The sequence below is a fragment of the Symphalangus syndactylus genome, chromosome 13 (genome assembly GCF_028878055.3).
Source record: "Symphalangus syndactylus isolate Jambi chromosome 13, NHGRI_mSymSyn1-v2.1_pri, whole genome shotgun sequence".
Classification (NCBI taxonomy): domain Eukaryota; kingdom Metazoa; phylum Chordata; class Mammalia; order Primates; family Hylobatidae; genus Symphalangus; species Symphalangus syndactylus.
In genome coordinates this window covers 29,288,307-29,308,996 of record NC_072435.2, presented here as the reverse complement: position 1 = coordinate 29,308,996, position 20,690 = coordinate 29,288,307, and the positions used below count along the sequence as shown (strand labels likewise).

Genomic DNA, 20,690 nt, shown 5'->3' with positions numbered 1-20,690 from the left:
TCCTGCTGCCGATGACTAGCCAGACCCATCCCTTTATTTCGGCCCATCCCTTTGTTTCCCGTAAGGAATACTTTTAGTTAATCTATAATCTATAGAAACAATGCTTATCACTGGCTTTCTGTCAAAAAATCTCTGTTCGAGGCTCTCAGCTCCGAAGGCTGTGAGACCCCTGATTTCCCACTCCACACCTCTATATTTCTGTGTGTGTGTCTTTAATTCCTCTAGCGCCACTGGGTTAGGGTCTCCACGGCTGAGCTGGTCTTGGCAGTGTAGCACCTTCCCCACTCTCTCCTGCTCCTTATCCTGCCATGTGAGATGCTTGCTCCCCCTTCACCTTCTGCCATGAGCAGAAGCTTCCTGAGGCCTCCCCAGAAGCAGATGCCTGTGTTACACTTCCTGTACAAGTCTGCAGAACCATGAGCCAATTAAACCTCGTTTTTTTTTTTTTTGTTTTTTGTTTTTTTTGAGATGAAGTCTCACTCTGTGGCCCAGGGTGGAGTGCAGTGGCACGATCTCACCTCACCGCAACCTCTGCTTCCCAGGTTCAAGTGATTTTCTTGCCTCAGCCTCCCAAGTAGCTAGGATTACAGGTGTGCACCACTGCACCCGGCTAATTTTTTTTTTGTCTTGAACTCCTGACGTTAGGTAACCTGCCTGCCTTGGCATCCCAAAGTAGCAGGATTACAGGCATGAGCCACTGCACCCGGCAAACCTCTTTTGTTTATAAATTACCCAGCCTCTGTCAGGTGCAGTGGCTCATGCCTGTAATTTGAGCATTTTGGGAGGCTAAGGTGGGCAGATCACTTGAGGTCAAGAGTTCAAGACCAACCTGGCCAACATGGTGAAATCCCGTCTCTACTAAAAATACAAAAATCAGGCCGGGCACAGTGGCTCACACCTGTAATCCCAGCACTTTGGGAGGCCAAGGCGGGCAGATCACCTGAGATCAGGAGTTCTAGCCAGCCTGGCCAACATGGTGAAACCCCATCTCTACTAAAAATACAAAAATCACCTGGGCATGGTGGTGCATGCCTGTAATCCCAGCTACTGGGGAGGCTGAGACAGCAGAGATCTCTTGAACCTGGGAGGTGGAGGTTGCAGTGAGCCAGGATCGCACCACTCCACTCTGGCCTGGGTGAAAGAAGAAAAGAAATTAATGGGTGGCTTAGCTGGGTGGTTCCAGCTCAGGGTCTCCCTGAAAATTGCAGTCATGATATCAGTCAGGGCTATCTTCACCTGAAAGCTTGACTGGGGCTGAAGAGTCCCTTTCCAAAGTGATTAACTCACCTGGCCAGAGGACTTGGTTTCCTGCCACCAGTGTTTCGCCAGAGTATGACTGCTTCAGTGTCCTCACTGTCATGCGTGTCCGTGCAAAGAGACCACCAAACAGGCTTTGTGTGAGCAACGAGGCTGTTTATTTCACCTGGGTGCAGGTGGGCTGAGTCCGAAAAGGGAGTCCGCAAAGGGTGGTGGGATTATCCTTAGTTCTTATAGGTTTGGGACAGGCATACAAATTACATTCTCAAGGGTGGGGAGAATATTACAAAGTACTTTCTTTTTTTTTTTTTTTTTTTTTTTTTTTTTTGAGATGGAGTCTCGCTCTGTTGCCCAGGCTGGAGTGCAGTGGCACCATCTCAGCTCACTGCAAGCTCCGCCTCCCAGGTTCACGCCATTCTCCCGCCTCAGCCTCCCGAGTAGCTGGGACTATAGGCACCCGCCACCACGCCCGGCTAATTTTTTGTATTTTTTAGTAGAGAAAGGGTTTCACTGTTTTAGCCAGGATGGTCTCGATCTCCTGACTTCATGATCCACCTGCCTCGGCCTCCCAAAGTGCTGGGATTACAGGCGTGAGCCACCGCGCCCGGCCTACAAAGTACCTTCTTAAGGTGGGAGGTGGGGAAGAATATATCATATCAGTTAGAGTGGGGCAGGAACAAATCACAATAGTAGAATGTCATCACTTAAGGCTATTTTCACTTCTTTTGTGGATCTTCAGTTGCTTCCGGCCATCTGGATGTGTACGTGCAGGTCACAGGGGATATGATGGCTTAGCTTGGGCTCAGAGGCTTGACACTCACCACATGGCAGCTGGCTTTCCCTAAAGGAAGTGATCTGAAAGGGAACAAGGTGGAAGCTGTAGTGGCTTTTCTGACCTATCCTGTGAAATCACACTCTGTCATTTCCACAATACCCTCTTGGTCACACTGTTTAGCCCTACTGAGTGTGGGCAGAGACCACACAGGAGCATGAATACCTGGGGGTGTGACTCCTCAGGTGCCATCTTGGATGTGGTCTTAATAGTTTTGATACAGCATCTTTATTATTATAAAGAGTTTGGCCAGGTGCGGTGGCTCACCCCTGTAGTCCCAGCACTTTAGGAGGCCAAGGCAGGCGGATCATGAGGTCAAGAGATCGAGACCCATCCTGGCCAACATGGCAAAACCCCATCTCTAATAAAAATAGCAAAATTAGCGGGGTGTGGTGGCACATGCCTGTAGTCCCAGCTACTCAGGAGGCTGAGGCAGGAGGCGGAGGTTGCAGTGAGCCGAGATTGCACCACTGCACTCCAGCCTGGCAACAGAGCAAGATTCTGTCTCAAAAAAAAAAAAAAAAAAAACCAAGAAAAAACAAAACAAAAAACAAAAAAAAACAGCTGGGTGCAGTGGCTCATGCCTGTAATCCCAGCACTTTGGGGGGCCAAGGCAGGCGGATCATGAAGTCAGGAGATCGAGATCATCTTGGCTAACCCCGTCTCCACTAAAAATACAAAAAAATTAGCCGGGTGTGGTGTTGGGCACCTGTAGCCCCAGCTACTCGGGAGGCTGAGACAGAAGAATGGCGTGAACCCAGGAGGCAGAGCTTGCAGTGAGCCAAGATTGCGCCACTGCACTCCAGCCTGGGCGACACAGCGAGACTCTGTCTCAAAAAAAAAAAGAGTTTTAGTCAGGCACAGTGACGCATGCCTGTAGTCCCAGCACTGTGGGAAGCTGAGGCGGGTGGATCACTTGAGCCCAGGGGTTTGAGACCAGCCTGGGCAACATGGCAAAACCCTCTCTATACAAAAAATACAAAATTAGCAGTGCATGTTGGCGCACATGTGTAGTCCCAGCTACTCCAGAAGCTGAGGTGGGAGGATCCCTTAAAGCCCAGGAGGTCGAGGCAGCAGTGAGCCACAATTGTGTCACTGCACTCCAGGCTGGACGACAGAGGGAGACACTGTCTCAAAATAAATAAATAAAAATAAAAATAAACAGTTTTGACTTCACGACTAGCTAAAAAGTGTATTCCCTCACTCAGTGACTGTACTGTTCAGAGGCGTGTAGCTGCATTAAAAGCCCTTTCTTTCCTTCTCTGTAACTGGGGTAGGGGAGGGCTATCTCATTGGACTGGAGTAACACACACAGATAAAGCTGGCCGCAAAGTTAACAGGAAACACTATTTCTCTCATGGATACGCTTTGTTTGTTTTGAGATGAAGTCTCACTCTGTCACCCGAGGTGGAATGCAATGGCACAATCTCTGCTCACTGCAGCCTCTGCCTCCTGGGTTCAATTGATTCTCTTGCCTCAGCCTCCCAGGTAGCTGGGATTACAGGAGCGCACCACTATGCCCGGCTAATTTTTGTATTTTTAGTAGAGACAGGGTTTCACCATGTTGGCCAGGCTGGTCTCGAACTCCTGACCTCAGGTGATCTGCCTGTCTTGGCCTCCCAAAGTGCTGGGATTACAGGTATGAGCCACCACGCTGGCCAAGGACATGGTTTCTTACTCACAGAGACTTTGTTCTCTAAATTCATAAATTGTTGGAAATTCTATCAGTAAAAATGAAACATCCAAGTCTTGCTGGGAGGATCTAATCCACTTGATACAGAGTAGCAGCCTTGATTTCCAAAGCAGGTGCACAACTTCAGATAAAGGGTTTCTGGATGCAACATTTCACATGTACCTTCTTGTTTCCAGTGATTCAGCGGGTTTCACTTCACACTGGATTCACTTCACAGTCCTGACCCAATGTTGACCTTGCTTTGCTCTAAGCTATCATTTGGTTGTCACCTAAGCTCTACCCTCCCCCTTTATCTTGGCTTTTTCTTTTCTTTTTTCTTTTTGAGACAGGCTCTTCCTCTGTCACCCAGTCTGACTGCAGTGGTGCAATTGATCACAGCTCACTGCAGCCAGGACCTCCCAAGCTCAATCTCCCCACCTCAGCCTCCCAAATAGCTGGGACTACAGGCGCACGCCACCACATCCAGCTAATTTTCTTTTTCTTCTGCTTCCTTTTTTTTTTTTAGATAGAGGCTCGCTCTGTTGCCCAGGCTGGGGTGCAGTGGCATGATCTTGGCTCACTGCAACCTCTGCCTCTTGGGTTCAAGCGATTCTCCTGCCTCAGCCTCCCAAGCAGCTGGGACTGCAGGCACGTGCCACCGCTCCCAGCTAATTTTTTTGTATTTTTAGTGGAGACGGGGTTTCGCCATGTTGGCCAGGCTGGTCACAAACTCCTGACCTCAGATGATACACCCACTTCAGCCTCCCAAAGAGCTAGGATTACAGGTGTGAGCTACCACGCCCGGCTCCCCCCTCCTTTCTTTTGTTTTTTAGTTGACACAGGGTCTCACCATGGTACAGCCCAGGCTGGTCCTGAACTCCTGGCTTCAAGTGATCCTCCTGCCTTGGCCTCCCAAAGTGCTGGGACTATAGGAATGAACCATCACACCTGGCCCCTTTCTTCAGTTTTCAAATCAAACTGATCCTTCAAGGTCAAGGGGAAATATCTCCTCTGAGAAGTCTTCTCTGAATGTCAGAGGTAGACAATGTCTTATTTCTGTATGCTCCCCAACATTCAATCATACAGTTATGAATAACACATTCTGAGAGATAACTATGAATCAAGTAACATGCTGGTTTCTGGGAGAATTGAGGACAAATTAACCTTGTGGAAATTTTGGGCCGATGAAAAAAACATTAAATTAAAACACTGCACACATTTACAGTTGTGAGAAGCGTTATACATCCTGGCTGCTATGGGAGTTTTTTTTTTTTTTTGAGTTGGAGTTTCCCTCTTGTTACTGAGGCTGGAGTGCAAGGTCACCATCTCGGCTCACTGCAACCTCTGACTCCAGATTCAAACAATTCCCCTGCCTCAGCTCCTGAGTAGCTGGGACTACAGGTGCCTGCCACCACACCTGGCTAATTTTGAATTTTTAGTAGAGATGGGGTTTCACCGTATTGGCCAGGCTGGTCTCAAACTCCTGACCTCAGGTGATCCACCCATCTCAGCCTCCCAAAGTGCTGGGATTACAGAAGTGAGCCACTGCGCCCAACCAGGAGCTCCTTCGAGAAAGAAGGAAGTCCAAGAGATCTTCCTGACACCCTAGTCTGACTCTGCCCTTTGCCTGCTCAAAATTTTCCCATGGTTCCCAGCTGCCTTATGGACATAGATCAAGTCCCTTCTCTGACAGGCCCAAACCCTTTATCATCTGATCCTAGCTCATTTTTCTGAGTTTTCCTTGGTTGCTATTATTTTCTTTCTAAAGTGACATGTCATAATATTCATAAGGCACCCAAGTCTTATGTGTACAGCTCAATGAATTGTAAATATGTGTATACCCGGCCGGGCACAGTGGCTCACGCCTGTAATCCCAGCACTTTGGGAGGCCGAGGCGGGTGGATCACTTGAGGTCAGGAGCTTGAGACCAGCCTGACCAACATGGTGAAACCCCATCTTTACTAAAAATACAAAATTAGCTGGGTGTGGTGGCACATGCCTGCAATCCCAGCTACTTGGGAGGCTGAGGCAGGAGAATCGCTTAAACTCCGCAGGCAGAGGTTGCAGTGAGCTGAGATCATGCCATTGCACTCCATCCTGGGCAACAAGAGCAAAACTCCGTCTCAAAATAATAATAATAATAATAATAATAATAATAATAATAATAATAATATGTGTATACCCATGCATACACCATTCAGATAAAAATATGGCATATTTGGGGCACCCGGGGAGTCTCTCTTGTGGCCCCTCCCCTCCATACCCTGCTGATCTATCATTACAGATTAGTTTCTGCCACTTTTTGAACTTCATATTCCTTTTCTTTTTACACAAACACAAACACTCGAGTCATGACTGGGTGGGGTGGCTCAAGCCTGTAATCTCAGCATTTTGGGAGGCCAAGGTGCGAGGATCATTTCAGCCTGGGAGTTCAGAGACCAGCCTGAGCGACATAGAGAGAACTCATCTCCACAAAAAAATTTTTAAAAATTAACCAGGGGCGGTGTAGTCCCAGCTACTCAGGAGGCTGAGGTGGGAGGCTTGAACCCGGGAATTCTAGGCTGCAGTGAGCCATGATTGGGCCACTGCACTCCAGCCTGGGCAACACAGAGAGACCCTGTCTCAAAAAAAAAAAAAAAAAAGGAAAAAAAAGAAAAGCAGGCCTGGCGCGGTAGCTCATGCCTGTAATCCCAGCGCTTTGGAAGGCTGAGACGGGGGTATCTCTTGGGCTCCCAAGTTAGAGACAAGCCTGGGCGTGGGCTATATAGCGAGATCCAGGTCTCTGCAAAAAACAAAACCACTCAGTTTTTAGTCATCTACAACGTCCTGCCTGGAAGCACGCTATTTTGGGCCTCTGAGCTTTTGCACTTGCTATTCCTTCTGCTCTGGGAAGAGCTCAAACCCTGCCCGAAACTTCTAAAAATGGTGCCTGGATAAATGAAGGCATTAGAGCTGCGATTGGACGGGCGGCTGTCGGATGGCGCCACGGCTGGCACTTATCGGGAGATGCTCATTGGACAGTCACGTGACGGGATCAAGCCTCCGCAGGGAGCGAGGCAGGTGCGGTCACGTGGCCCGGCGGTGCTGCGGGGCAGCGGCCATTTTGCGGGGCGGCCCCGTGAGGGACGCACGTTCAGCGGGGCTCTCACGTGACCCGGGCGCGCCGCGGCCGTCCGCTCAGACCCGGCGAGAGGCGGCGGCGGGAGCGGCGGTGATGGACGGGTCCGGTGAGCAGCCCAGAGGCGGGGGTGAGGCGGGAGGCAGACGGGCGGGAGGAGGGCGAGCCCCCTCGCCGGCCGGTCCCAGGATCCTTCCTACCGGCCTGGAACTGTGCGATCTCCAAGCACTGAGGAGCAGAAACTCCCGGATCGGGCGCTGCCAGCCTCCAGCCCCCTCCGTCCCCGGAGGTTCCTGGCTCTCTGATCCCCGTGCCCCGATCCCTGCCTCTCTGGCGCTCTCGGACCCCCGAGAACCAGGGTATCTCGGAAGCCAAGCCCCCGGGCAGGCCCGGGCTTGTCGCCCGCACCACTTCCTGCCTCTGGCACTGGTGGGAGGGGCGGGTCTCGCCTCTGCCCCCTCAGGCCAGGGGTCTGGATGCATTTAGCGTTCCCCTAGCCTCTTTCCCCGGGGAGAATGTAGGATACAGGCCCAGCCTCCTGGCCTTTCTCCATCAGGGAGTCAGTTGTCTGGGCCCCCCGTCACTTTATCTGCTAGGGTCCCAGAAGTCCAGGGTCCCCAGCTCTGTCCTCCCTCAGGGGCCGTGAGCCTCCACAGTCTCCTGATCCCCTAGAACCCAAGAGTCCAGGCACCTCTTCCCTTCCTTTCTCCTCTAGGGCCCACCAGCTCTGAGCAGATCATGAAGACAGGGGCCCTTTTGCTTCAGGGGTGAGTTTGAGGTCTGATTATTGTGGCACAGATTTGAGGAGTGACACCCCGTTCTGATTCTGCACCCTCACTCCATCCCCACTCTAGTTTCATCCAGGATCGAGCAGGGCGAATGGGGGGGGAGGCACCCGAGCTGGCCCTGGACCCGGTGCCTCAGGATGCGTCCACCAAGAAGCTGAGCGAGTGTCTCAAGCGCATCGGGGACGAACTGGACAGTAACATGGAGCTGCAGAGGTGTGGGCCCCTGGGGACCCAGAAGTCCAGCCACTGGGCTCCTTCAGAACACAGGACTCTCAGCCCCGCATTCTCCTCCTCCCCTAAGAACTAGGAGTCTGGGCCCCATAACTCAGCGCAAGCATTCCGGACTCCCAGCCCTCCTCTCCGCCAGGATCTTAAAACTCTCCTTCAGGGAGTCATTTTTCCCACCTTCCTAAATGTCTGTTTTGTCCCCTTCCCTTGCCCCGCGTTGGCCTGTTGCTTTTCATTTCAGCCTGGCTTGGGCCTCAGTCTCCTTATCTTTAGTGTTCAGTGATGTGGGAATTTCCACTATCAGCCTGATGCCCGCTCCCTGGCACTGGTTCTCCTCTCTCCTGCAGGATGATTGCTGCCGTGGACACAGACTCCCCCCGAGAGGTCTTTTTCCGAGTGGCAGCTGAAATGTTTTCTGACGGCAACTTCAACTGGGGCCGGGTTGTCGCCCTTTTCTACTTTGCCAGCAAACTGGTGCTCAAGGTGGGCAGCTGCAGGGCGGTGAGCCCAGGGATGCTCCCCCTCAGACCTGTGAGGACCTGGGGATCATGGTGTCAACCCCCTGTGGCCCAGTGACCACAGAGGGCATGGAGAGAGATGGCTGTGCACTGGGTGTCTGCTCCTTCTTTTATTCATTCAACAAGCATTTACTGGACCTGCTATGTGCCAGGTCTGTACCTGGCACCTGGGACACAGCACCGTACAAAACAGGCTACATCCCTGCTCTCAGAGAGTTCACGTGCAGGGGCGAAGTAAAGTGGGCAGTGTGATTTAGCAGAGTGGTCAGGAAAGACTTTTTTGTTTTTTGGAGATAGAGGTTTTGCTTTTGTTGCCCAGGCTGGAGTGCAATGGCACGATCTTGGTTCACTGCAACCTCTGCCTCCCAGGTTCAAGCGATTCTCCTGCCTCAGCTTCCTGAGTAGCTGGGATTACAGGTGTGCACCATTATCCCTGGCTTTTTTTTTGTATTTTTAGTAGAGACGGGGTTTCACCATGTTGGTCAGGCTGGTCTTGAACTCCTGACCTCAAGTGATCCACCCGCCTTGGCCTCCCAAAGTGCTGGGATTACAGGCATGAGCCACTGCAACCAGCCAGGAAAGACTTCTAAGAGCAGGTGACATCTAAGAGAGGGTGACATTAAAGCCAAAGTTGGAATGATAAGAAGGATGCAGTGATCTATAGTGATCAGGGGGATGAGGCATCTGGTAGAGGGAACAGCAGGTGCAAAGGCCCTGAGGTAGGACCAAGCCTCATCTTTTGACGGTAGGGAGGAGGCCAGTGCTGTTGGAACAGTGAGCTGGGGAGAGGGTGGGAAAGGAGGGCACAGTTGGGCAGGGGCAGATTGTGTGGAGTTTTTTGGGCTGCTGGAAACACTTTTTTTTTTTTTTTTTGAGACAGAGTCTCACCTTGTTGCCCAGGCTGGAGTGCAATGGCGCCATCTCAGCTCACTGCAACCTCCGCCTCCCAGGTTCAAGTGAGCTAAAGCACTCCCAAGTAGCTAGAATTATAGGCACGCACCACCACGCCTGGCTAGTTTTTGTATTTTTAGTAGAGACGGGGTTTCGCCATGTTGGCCAGGCTGGTCTCAAACTCCTGGCCTCGAGTGATCTGCCCACCTTGGCCTCCCAAAGTGCTGGGATTACAGGCATGAGCCACCGCACCCAGCCTGGAAAGACTTTAACTTTACTCTGAGTGTGATGGGAGTGACTGGCTTGTTTTAAATACGGAAGTGACGGGACCTGATTTATAAATTTAAGAGATTATTCTAGCAAGTATAGATGCCCCTTGACCTGCAATGGTGTTACATCCTAGTAATCCCATCATAAATTGAAAACAACATAAGTTGAAAATGCATTCAATGCCCTGATAAACCCACAGTAAGGTCAAAGTTGTAAGTCGAATCATCATAAGTTGGGGACTGTCTATATAGCAAAATGTTAATTGTAAAATCTAATTGTAGGTGGCGGCTATATGGCTTTTAACTGTGAAATTCTTTTAACTTTTCTTTATGAAGATTCTCATAAGAAAATATGGTGGGGGTGGTGGTGAAATGATCCTGGCTGTTGGCCAAAAGAGATCATGGGGCACAAGGGCAGAAGCAAGGAGCCTGGAGAGGTGGCACCTGTCATAGTCTTGCTGAAAGATGACAAGCCCTGGTGGTAGCAGCAGAGGTGGTGGGGGGGGATTTTTTTTTTTTTAAGAGGTGGGGTCTTGCTCTGTTGGCCAGGCTGGAGTGCAGTAGTGATCATAGCCCACTGCAGCCTCAAACTGCAAGGCTCAAGCAGTTCTCTCACCTCAGTCTCCAGAGTAGCTGGGACTACAGGAGCATGCCACCACACCCCACTAACTGTTGCATTAGCCTTTTTCTATAGAGATGGGGTCTTGCTATGTTGTCCAGTCTGGTCTCCAACAGGAAGGGATATTTGTTTTTGGAAGACTTTTTTTTTTTTTGAGACAGGGTCTTGCTCTGTTACCAAGGCTGGAGTGCAGTGGCTTGACCTTGGCTCACTGCAGTCTCCACCTCCTGGGTTCAAGCAATTCTACCTCAGCCTCCTGAGAAGCTGGGATTAGAGGTGCTCCCCACCACATCAGCTAATGGGAGGGATATTTCTTTCTTTTTTTTTTTCTGAGATGGAGTCTCTCTCGGTTGCACCCAGGCTGGAGTGCAGTGGCACAATCTGAGCTCACTGCAACCTCCACCTCCTGGGTTCAAGTGATTCTCCTGCCTCAGCCTCCAGAGTAGCTTGGGATTACAGGCGTCCGCCACCACACCCGGCTAATTTTTGCATTTTTAGTAGAGATGGGGTTTCACCATGTTGGCCAGGCTGCTCTCGAACTCCTTACCTCAGGTGATCCGCCTGCCTCAGCCTCCCAAAGTGCTGGAATTACAGGTGTGAGCCACCGTGCTCGGCCGAGAGGGATATTTTTTGATGTGTGTTCAAGATTGAGCTGATGGGGCTTGAACGTCAGAGGTGAGGGGAATAGCAGTGCAGGTGATGGTGAGGCCACCTACAGAGCGGGGATGACAGAATAGAAGTGGCCAGATAAAGGCTGCAGGAGATGGGAGAGCAGGTCGGGGTCCATGGGCAGGGGTTGGTCTTCTCTGGTCCAGAAAAGTCCTCTCTGGCCGGGCACGGTGGCTCACGCCTGTAATCCCAACACTTTGGGAGGCCGAGGCGAGTGGATCACGAGGTCAGGAGATCGAGACCATCCTGGCTAACACGGTGAAACCCCGTCTCTACTAAAAATACAAAAAATTAGCCGGGCGTGGTGGTGGGCGCCTGTAGTCCCAGCTACTTGGGAGGCTGAAGCAGGAGAATGGCATGAACTGGGAGGCAGAGCTTGCAGTGAGTCGAGACTGCGCCACTGCACTCCAGCCTGGGCGACAGAGTGAGACTCTGTCTCAAAAAAAAAGAAAAGTCCTCTCTGGGGAAGTGACATTTGCCCTGAGAGCTGAAGGGTAAGAATTTGCTTGGTCGAGGCCTGTTTAGGCGGAAACAGGAGCACATGAAGAGGTCCCCAGGCAGGAAGAATTTGATGGGAATTTAAAAAATCAAAAAAAAAAAAAAATGGGGCCGGGTGTGGTGGCTCACACCTGTAATCCCGGCACTTTGGGAGGCTGAGGCATGCGGATCACCTAAGGTCAGGAGTTTGAGACCAGCCTGACCAACATGGTGAAACCTTGTCTGTACTAAAAATACAAAAAAAAAAAAATAGCCCAGTGTGGTGGCGGGTGCCTGTAATACCAGCTGCGTGGGAGGCTCAGGCAGGAGAATCACTTAAATTGGGGAGGCGGAGGTTGCAATGAGCTGAGACTGCGCTATTGTACTCCAGCCTGGGCAACAAGAGCAAAACTCCGTCTCAAAAAAATAAATAAATAAATAAATTAGCCAGGCATGTTGGCAGGCACCTGTAATCCCAGCTCCTTGGGAGGCTGAGGCAGGAGAATTGCTTGAACCCGGAAGGCAGAGCTTTAAGTGAGCCAAGATTGCGCCACTGCACTCCATCCTGGGTGACAGAGCAAGACTCCATCTTAAAAAAAAAAAAAAAAAAAAAAAATGGAAGCAGCTCAGCGAGGCACAAAACAGGAAGTGGAAAGGTGGAGTGAGGTCAGGCCAGAGCCTGCACACAGGCGTTGTGGGCTGCACTGTGCCTTCGGGTCTTCATCCTGAGGGTACTGGGGAGCCACAGAAGGCTTAGGGGTGGGGCAGTTGAGAGTAACATTATCTTGTTTACAATTTTGTTTTGTTTATTTATTTATTTTTTGAGACGGATTCTTGCTCTATTGTCCAGGCTGGAGTGAAGTGGTGTGATCTGGGCTCACTGCAACCTCTGCCTCCTGGGTTCAAGCGATTCACCTGCCTCAGCATCCCAAGGAGCTGGGATTACAGGTGCCTGCCACTAAACCCAGCTAATTTTTGTATTTATTTATTTATTTTGAGATGGAGTTTTGCTCTTGTTGCCCAGGCTGGAGTGCAATGGCGCAACCTCGGCTCACTGTAACCTCCGCCTCCCGGGTTCAAGCAATTCTCCTGCCTCAGCCTCCCAAGTAGCTGGGATTACAGGCATGCGCCACCACGCCCGGCTAATTTTGTATTTTTAGTAGAGATAGCGTTACTCCATGTTGGTCAGGCTGGTCTTGAACTCCCTACCTCAAGTGATCCGCCTGCCTTGGCCTCTCAAAGTGCTGGGATTACAGGCATGGACTGCCGCACCTGGCCATGTTTACAACTTTTGAAGCTGACTTCAATTGTGGGTGGCAGAAATCTTTGAGGGGAGGCAAAGAATTGAGAAAGGAGGCTTGGGGCCACTATCTCCAAGCAGTGGGGACAAGGTTCAGTCCCTAATGCCCACTCCACTCCCCACAGGCCCTGTGCACCAAGGTGCCCGAACTGATCAGAACCATCATGGGCTGGACATTGGACTTCCTCCGGGAGCGGCTGTTGGGCTGGATCCAAGACCAGGGTGGTTGGGTGAGACTCCTCAAGCCTCCTCACCCTAACCACCGCGCCCTCACCACCGCCCCTGCCCCACCGTCCCTGCCCCCCCGCCACTCCTCTGGGACCCTGGGCCTTCTGGAGCAGGTCACAGTGGTGCCCTCTCCCCACTGTAGGATCATCAGATGTGGTTTATAATGCGTTTCCTTATGTGTCTGATCAATCCGTGATTCATCTACCCTGCTGACCTCCCAGTGACCCCTGACCTCACTGTGACCTTGACTTGATTAGTGCCTTCTGCCCTCCCTGGAGCCTCCATTGCCTCTGGAATTGCTCAAATTCATTGATGACCCTCTGACCCCAACTCTTTCCTTTTTTTTTTTTCCACTGAGAAGGGGTTCTCGCTATGTTGCCCAGGTTGGTCTCGAACTCCTGGCCTCAAGTGATCCTCCCACCACAGCCTCTCAAAGTGCTGGGATTACAGGTGTGAGCCACCATGCCTGGCCTGAGTCCAGCTCTTTAATGCCCATTCATCTTAGTCCCCTGCGCACAATCCTCCCTTCTGACCTCCTCCCTCCCTGATCCCGCCTCTGCCTGCCCAGGGGCTGCCCCTGGCCGAGTCGCTGAAGCGACTGATGTCCCTGTCTCCAGGACGGCCTCCTCTCCTACTTTGGGACGCCCACGTGGCAGACCGTGACCATCATTGTGGCTGGAGTACTCACCGCCTCACTCACCATCTGGAAGAAGATGGGCTGAGGCCCCCAGCTGCCTTGGACTGTGTTTTTTCTCCATAAATTATGGCATTTTTCTGGGAGGGGTGGGGATTGGGGGACATGGGCATTTTTCTTACTTTTGTAATTATTGGGGGGGTGGGGAAGAGTGGTCTTGAGGGGGTAATAAACCTTCTTCGTGACACACTTCGGCATCTAAGTCACTGGGCCTCTGCCCCGTTCCCCGGCACATCAGGAGAGCAGGCCCTGCCCACCGCCCCACGCCAGGCCCGCCGTCTGCTGGCCTAGAGATACCTGCTTGGGCCACTCAGGGACGTGGGGCTCTCTGCAGTCACTTGACATCTTTTTCTGGGGTGCCCTTTGGGGTCTATGGATTATGGATGAGTTGGTCCCAGGCCTGCCCTGCAGGAGCTCGCGGGAAAGGAAAAGGGAGCTCAAAGGAAAGGAGGGTGATTGGTGGCACATCTGTCGCAGCCCATGATGATCTGTGCAGGACAAAGGCAGCGGCCTGTGAGGCCTGAGCAGGCGTGTGGGTAGGGGGAAGAACAGCACAGCGGCTGCAGAGCAAGCCTCCAGGGCCTGGGGACCGGAGCCTGGAGTGTCACACATGGGACCTCAGAAGGCCATACCTTTACTGAGCTGGAGAATGGGAGTGGGGGGAAGAGGGATGGGAGGGGGAGGAGGGATGGGAGTGGGGGGAGGAGGGATGGGAGGGGGAGGAGGGATGGGAGGATCACAGGAGCAGGAAGGGCTCTGGAGCCTGGTGGTGACGTCGCTGGAGGGTGAGGCTGAGGACACAAGGGCAAGGGCCCACGGGAGAGGCCTCCTGAGCTGGGCTGAGGACAGAGAGGAAGGGACCTGGCTGGGGACTGAGAGGCTGGAGGGCAGGGCAGAGGAGGAGGAACCTGGTCTGGCCCTACAGCTGGGTGGGGCCCCCCTGGAGAGGAACTGCCGGAAGAAGGTGCTGAGCTCAGAGGCCCAGTGACCTTAGACACAGGCGGAGCGAAGACAAGGGGGCTAGAGGATGTGGGTTCTCAGTCACAGGGTCTCTGGCGCCCCCTCTCTCTGGCTCTGTCGTCCCCCTCTGGGTCTTTACCCGCTCCCATCTCTGGATCTCTGTCCCCACTTCTCTCTCTGGGTCTTTGCTTTCCGAGTCTCTGTTCCCACCCCACCGTTGGCCCTCTTTCTCTGGGCCTCTTTCCACCCCCAGCACCCAGACCTCTGGCCCCCTGTCTCTGGGTCTTTGTCCCCCCCCTCTGGATCTCTGGCCCCCCATCTCTCTCTCTGGGTCTGTCCCCCCACCCTGAGTTTCTGTCCCCCTCTCGCTGAGTCTCTGTCCTCTCTCTGGCTGTCACCCTCTTCTGGATCTCTGTACCTCCCCTCTCTCTGGGTCTCTTTCCCTCTCCCCGGTCTCTGTCCCCCGCCCCCGGGTCCCTGTCCCCCCCCGGTCTCTGTCCTCCCCCCAGTCTCTGTCCCCTTCTGAGTCCCTGTCCCCCCTCTCTCTGGGTCTCTGTCACCCTCTCTCTGGGTCTCTGTCCCCCCTTCTCCGGATCTGTCCCCACCTCTCTCTGGATCTCTGTCCCCCACTCTGGATCTGTCCCCCCGCTCTGGATTTCTATCCCCCCCTGGGTCCCTCTGGGTCTCTATCCCCCCCATCCCTGGGTCTCTGTACCTCTCTGCCTCTGTCCCCCCTACCTCTGTCCCCCTCTCTCTAGATCTGTCCCCCTCTCAGGGTCTCTGTACCCCTCTCTCGGGATCTCTGTACCCCTCTGTCTCTGGGTCTGTTTTCCCCTCTCTCTGGGTCTCTGTGCCCCTGCCCAGGTCTCTGTCCCCCTCTCTCTCAGGGTCTCTGAGTCTGTTTTTCTCTGGGCCTCTGTCTCCCCACCCCACGTTCTCTATGGTCTCCAGATCCTGTCTCTCTCAGCCCCTCCTCTCCCTCCACCTATGGGCCCCAAGGCCCCTCTTGGCCGACTAAAGGTCTCTGGGCTGAGGTATGACATTTGGTAAATGAGTAACTCGGGCCCCACAGTCAACGGGGTGCTTTGGGCAGCTGCCCCTCCTCCATGGACTCTTCCCAGAGACCCCAAGTCACGGGGGAGAGAGGAGCAGAGGATCAATGAGTGTACGCTGAGCCACCACCCAGAGCGAGGGGACAATATGGCCACAGGCAGGATCCCAGGAAAAAAACAAATTATGGGAACCAAAAAGACCGAGACAAAGCACACAGCCTGCCTCCAACAAGGGGGACCTTGGGGGAGGGGCCCGATTTGGGTCTGAGCCTGGTCTAGTTCTGAGGGTCCCACCAAAAAAGTCGGGGAGTGCCAAGGGGATGAGGTCAGCGAGCGGCCCCACCCCCATCCGTCCCCGCGGGGGCCCCTTCCCGCGCTGAGCTCAGCATGACTCAGCAGTCGCTGCCTGCAACAAGGACCCCAGATACCGGCCTGGCGGGGAATCTGCAGATCCCCTCGGTCAGGGGCTGCCCCGCCTGGGCTGTTCGGAGCAGCTCCTCTGTAGGGCAGGGCCTGACCTCACCCCACACCCCAGTGGCTTCAGCTCCCTGCCCAGCGCACGGGCTGCCTCCATCAGGGCACCTAAGTAGGGTCAAGGTTTGCGCCGACTCCGTCTCCCAGAAATCAACATGGACCAGGCCCACTTAAAAAATATGCATTAGTCGAAGACACACGTCTCGTCCATAGGTCCCCAGACTCTGTCCACAACGCAGGGCTTCTCTGTGGGCCTTATGAGCACACCTCAGGCAAGACACGAGGGCAACTTCAGAGACACTGTTCAGGGCCACGGAGAATTCTCGAAGTCTGTGAGTTGCCTCCAAAACAGCCTCCAGGAAATGCAATCCCAGAGACACCGCAAAGCTGGAAACAGACTTTTCATTCCTCCCCATTTCCACTCCCAGAAAAAGCCTGGGCCCCTGAAAGAGCTCCAAGGTATCCCCCAAGTCCCAGCCAATCTTTGGAGGGTTCCAGAGGGCTGTCCAGGGTTCCAGAAGTCACCCTACCTCATACAATGCTCCTCCTGGGCTTCCCGCAATGGGTGAACCCTACGGCTCCAGAACAAGTGCCCTTTCCAACTTGCAGAGCACCTCAAGAACCTAAAGATCTCCCTGGGGAGGGCTCCAAAATATAGAGAGTTTGCATAGTGAACTACCACCTCTGCAAATCCCAGGACTCCAGTCCCCGCACCACTCCGTCTCCCAGAGATCTCCAGGGGTCCAGAAATAACACCTCACAGCCTTCCAAGCTTCCCAAGGATCCGGAGACTTCTTACCTCGCAGCGCAAACCTCAGGCAACTACAGGTCCTCCCTGCACCTCTGAGGTGCCCCTCCCCCCACTCGAGGTTCCAGAAAAATCCATGCCCTCGGAAACCCCAGAATCTTACTTTCCCGAGGCACCCCCAGGAGCCCAGGGTCACCAGTTCACAGGGCTCTTAGTGCTCCCATAAAACTCTAGCCTCCCAGAGGGACCCCAGCCCCCACCCTCCCGTCCACGAAACCCTCCAGTCCCAGAATCAGCCCCAGGGCCCCAACCCCCCCAAACCCCCATTTCACAACACGCTGGCGCTACAAGCGCGTGACTTCCCCTTGCTTTGGGGCAGGGGGCTGAGACTCCTATGTGCTCCGGATTGGTCAGGCACGGCCTTCGGTCCCGCCTCCTGCCACCGCAGATTGGCCGATAGCCCGCCCCTAGCGCCCCGCCTCCGAGGGCCAGTGCACTATAAAAGAAGCCGCCCTAGCCACGTCTGCTCGCAGTTCGGCGGTCCGCGGGTCTGTGTCTTGCTTCAACAGTGTTTGGACGGAACAGATCCGGGGACTCTTCCAGCCTCCGACCGCCCTCCGATTTCATCTCCACTTGCAACCTCCAGGACCATCTTCTCGGCCATCTCCTGCTTCTGGGACCTGCCAGCACCGTTTTTGTCGTTAGCTCCTTCTTGCCGACCAACCATGAGCTCCCAGATTCGTCAGAATTATTCCACCGACGTGGAGGCAGCCGTCAACAGCCTGGTCAATTTGTACCTGCAGGCCTCCTACACCTACCTCTCTCTGGTGAGTCCCCAGGACGTCCCTGGCCCTAATTTCCTCCAGCTGCGCACCTCCGGCCCTCACTACACGCGCCGGCCTTCTTGGTGCGGTCGGGTAAACAGAGGGAGGAGTCCCCCTTGGCCTCGCCTCCCGCTAACCATTGTTGCCTCCATCTCTTCCCGTAGGGCTTCTATTTCGACCGCGATGATGTGGCTCTGGAAGGAGTGAGCCACTTCTTCCGCGAATTGGCTGAGGAGAAGCGCGAGGGCTACGAGCGTCTCCTGAAGATGCAAAACCAGCGTGGAGGCCGCGCTCTCTTCCAGGACATCAAGGTAACTAGTGTGTGGGTAATGGACTACATCTCCCAGCAGGCCGTGCGCGCGAGGAGCCTTGATTTGAGGGCTTAGATGTCGCGTGGGCTTCTGGGAGATTGAGTTCGGTCTTGTGAGCCCTCTTTATGGCTGGAAATAGAGGCGCACCTCGTGCAGTGCCCCCAAGACGCGGCAGTCCCCACTGCTGCATGGTCTTAGGGACGTGTAGCTGGAAGAGCTAGGACAGGGTGCGGAGAGTGATAAATACAAGCTGTCACATGTCTTTGTGGCCTGGGCCTCTAACCCCCAACGACTCTTGGGAAATGTAGGTTTAGTTCTATGTGCCGAGTGTGTGTATTCTGAGCCATTTGTCCCTTCTATATAGAAGCCAGCTGAAGATGAGTGGGGTAAAACCCCAGACGCCATGAAAGCTGCCATGGCCCTGGAGAAAAAGCTGAACCAGGCCCTTTTGGATCTTCATGCCCTGGGTTCTGCCCGCACAGACCCCCATGTACGTACCCCCTGCATCCATGGCTACCCAACCATACCCCGCAAGCCTCTGCTCCCTTTGGGCAAATATCCTTCAGAGCCTCATTTCACACCTGTCACTTTTTTTTTTTTTTTTTTTTTTTTGAGACGGAGTCTCGCTCTGTCGCCCAGGCTGGAGTGCAGTGGCGCGATCTCCGCTCACTGCAAACTCCGCCTCCCGGGTTCACGCCATTCTCCTGCCTCAGCCTCCCGAGTAGCTGGGACTACAGGCGCTCGCCACCACGCCCTGCTAATTTTTTGTATTTTTAGTAGAGACGGGGTTTCACTGTGTTAGCCAGGATGGTCTCGATCTCCTGACCTCGTGATCCGCCCGCCTCGGCCTCCCGAAGTGCTGGGATTACAGGCTTGAGCCACCGCGCCCGGCCTTTTTTTTTTTTTGAGACGGAGTCTCGCTCTGTTGCCCAGGCTGGAGTGCAGTGGCGCAATCTCGGCTCACTGCTAGCTCCGCCTCCCGGGTTCACGCCATTCTCCTGCCTCAGCCTCTCCGAGTAGCTGGGACTACAGGCGCCCGCCACCACGCCCGGCTAATATTTTGTATTTTTAGTAGAGACGGGGTTTCACCGTGGTCTCGGTCTCCTGACCTCGTGATCTGCCCGCCTCGGCCTCCCAAAGTGCTGGGATTACAAGCGTGAGCGACTGCGTCCGGCCACACCTGTCACATTTTAATCTGCAACTGGCTGCTCTCTGTCCCTCTTTTCCAGGGATTGAGTTTCTAATTTCTCCCTCTTCTCTCTCAGCTCTGTGACTTCCTGGAGACTCACTTCCTAGATGAGGAAGTGAAGCTCATCAAGAAGATGGGTGACCACCTGACCAACCTCCACAGGCTGGGTGGCCCGGAGGCTGGGCTGGGCGAGTATCTCTTCGAAAGGCTTACTCTCAAGCACGACTAAGAGCCTTCTGAGTCCAGCGACTTCTGAAGGGCCCCTTGCAAAATAATAGGGCTTCTGCCTAAGCCTCTCCCTCCAGCCAATAGGCAGCTTTCTTAACTACCCTAACAAGCTTTGGACCAAATAGAAATAAAGCTTTTTGATGCAGCTGGTGGTTTTGTGTGTGGTGTGGAAGATGAGGTGGGATTTGTTCTCATGAAGCTTCTGGCTGGGTTGGGATGCCAGTGAAAGAGGAGTTGGCCCCATCTCCCATTTTCTTACCTGTCGTAAGACAAGAAGCTATCTGGGTAGTGTTGAACCTGAGGGTTCTCTGCTTACCTGGCTGTTAACTGTCCCTCCCAGATGGTAGAGATAGACTCCAGGGAGTTGAATTAAGACCTAGGTTGGTACCTAGAAACAGATCTGTTGGGTCTCAGCCAGAAACAGCCCTATTTAACGAGTGATTATAGGGCCAGGTGGACCGGTCACCTGATGTCAGGAGTTTGAGACCAGCCTGAGCAACATGAAGAAAACCCCGTCTCTACTAAAATACAAAATTAGCCGGGTGTGGTGGCTCATACCTGTAATCCCAGCTAGTCAGGAGGTTAAGGTGGGAGACTCGCTTGAACATGGGAGGCAGAGGTTGCAGTGGGCTGAGATCGCGTCATTGCATTCCAGCCTGGGCAAAAAGAGCGGAAACTCCCGTCTGCCTCACGAAGGCATGTCTACCTCACGGAGGTTGCGGTGAGCTGAGATCGCGGCACTGTGCTCCAGCCTGGGCAGCAGAGTAAGACTCTCAAAAAAAAAAAAAAAGCCTCAATTCTGGGAGGCAGTGGAATTATGAGGCTCTGTATATGGGCACATTGACGCTATTGCTATGCAACTTGCATGGCAACCAGGAGGCTCACTGAGGTCTTTGCTCCAGAGTTTAGAGATTACGGCCCAAGCTTCAGTAATCCCAATGTGGGTGCACACTGAGAGGAACTGGCAAGTGGAGCTGAGCAGCCAGGAACATGTGATGCCCAAGCAATGCTGGACAAGGGGTTTAGGGTTCATCATAGAAATGGGATGTGAAACTTTGGGCCGGATTCTCCAAATGGGAACTGAAGAAGTTTAAAACAGGCCTTAAAAAGCACTTGCTGGGTCCAAGCTGCAAAACTGCTGTGTCAGCTCTGACTCCTCCCCTTCTCCTTCCCCTGAGGCTGGGGCAGGGTGGTTCAAGTCTGTAATCCCAGCACTTTGGAAGGCCAAGGCAGGAGGATCACTTGAGCCCAGGAGTTTGAGTCCAGCCTAGGCAACATAGGGAGACCCCCACTCTCTAAAAGAAAAGAATAAATTTAACCAGGTGCAGTGGCAAGTACCTATAG

General features: G+C 53.4%; 2 protein-coding genes across 9 annotated transcripts; both read left to right on the top strand.

Moving 5' to 3' along the window:
* The first annotated feature begins 6,571 nt into the window (after positions 1 to 6,571).
* Positions 6,572 to 13,749, top strand: BAX (BCL2 associated X, apoptosis regulator). Of its 8 annotated transcripts, none has more exons than XM_063615745.1 (6): positions 6,572 to 6,988; positions 7,595 to 7,646; positions 7,734 to 7,880; positions 8,243 to 8,378; positions 12,764 to 12,868; positions 13,484 to 13,749. In XM_063615745.1, the coding sequence occupies exons 1-6, from the start codon at positions 6,739 to 6,741 to the stop codon at positions 13,586 to 13,588; spliced, it is 795 nt and encodes a 264-aa protein (XP_063471815.1). In that variant the 5' UTR covers positions 6,572 to 6,738; the 3' UTR covers positions 13,589 to 13,749. The 8 variants fall into 8 exon arrangements, with proteins under 8 accessions (XP_063471815.1, XP_055093439.1, XP_063471816.1 ...); XM_055237464.2 differs by having other exon boundaries at positions 6,836 to 7,009; XM_063615746.1 differs by having other exon boundaries at positions 6,845 to 6,988; positions 13,435 to 13,749.
* Positions 13,750 to 17,284: 3,535 nt separating this feature from the next.
* On the top strand, positions 17,285 to 19,491 carry FTL (ferritin light chain). The gene is made up of 4 exons (XM_055236593.2): positions 17,285 to 17,621; positions 17,783 to 17,929; positions 18,294 to 18,419; positions 19,195 to 19,491. Exons 1-4 carry the CDS (start codon positions 17,520 to 17,522, stop codon positions 19,345 to 19,347), a joined length of 528 nt encoding a protein of 175 aa, XP_055092568.1. The 5' UTR covers positions 17,285 to 17,519; the 3' UTR covers positions 19,348 to 19,491.
* The last annotated feature ends 1,199 nt before the right edge of the window (positions 19,492 to 20,690 follow it).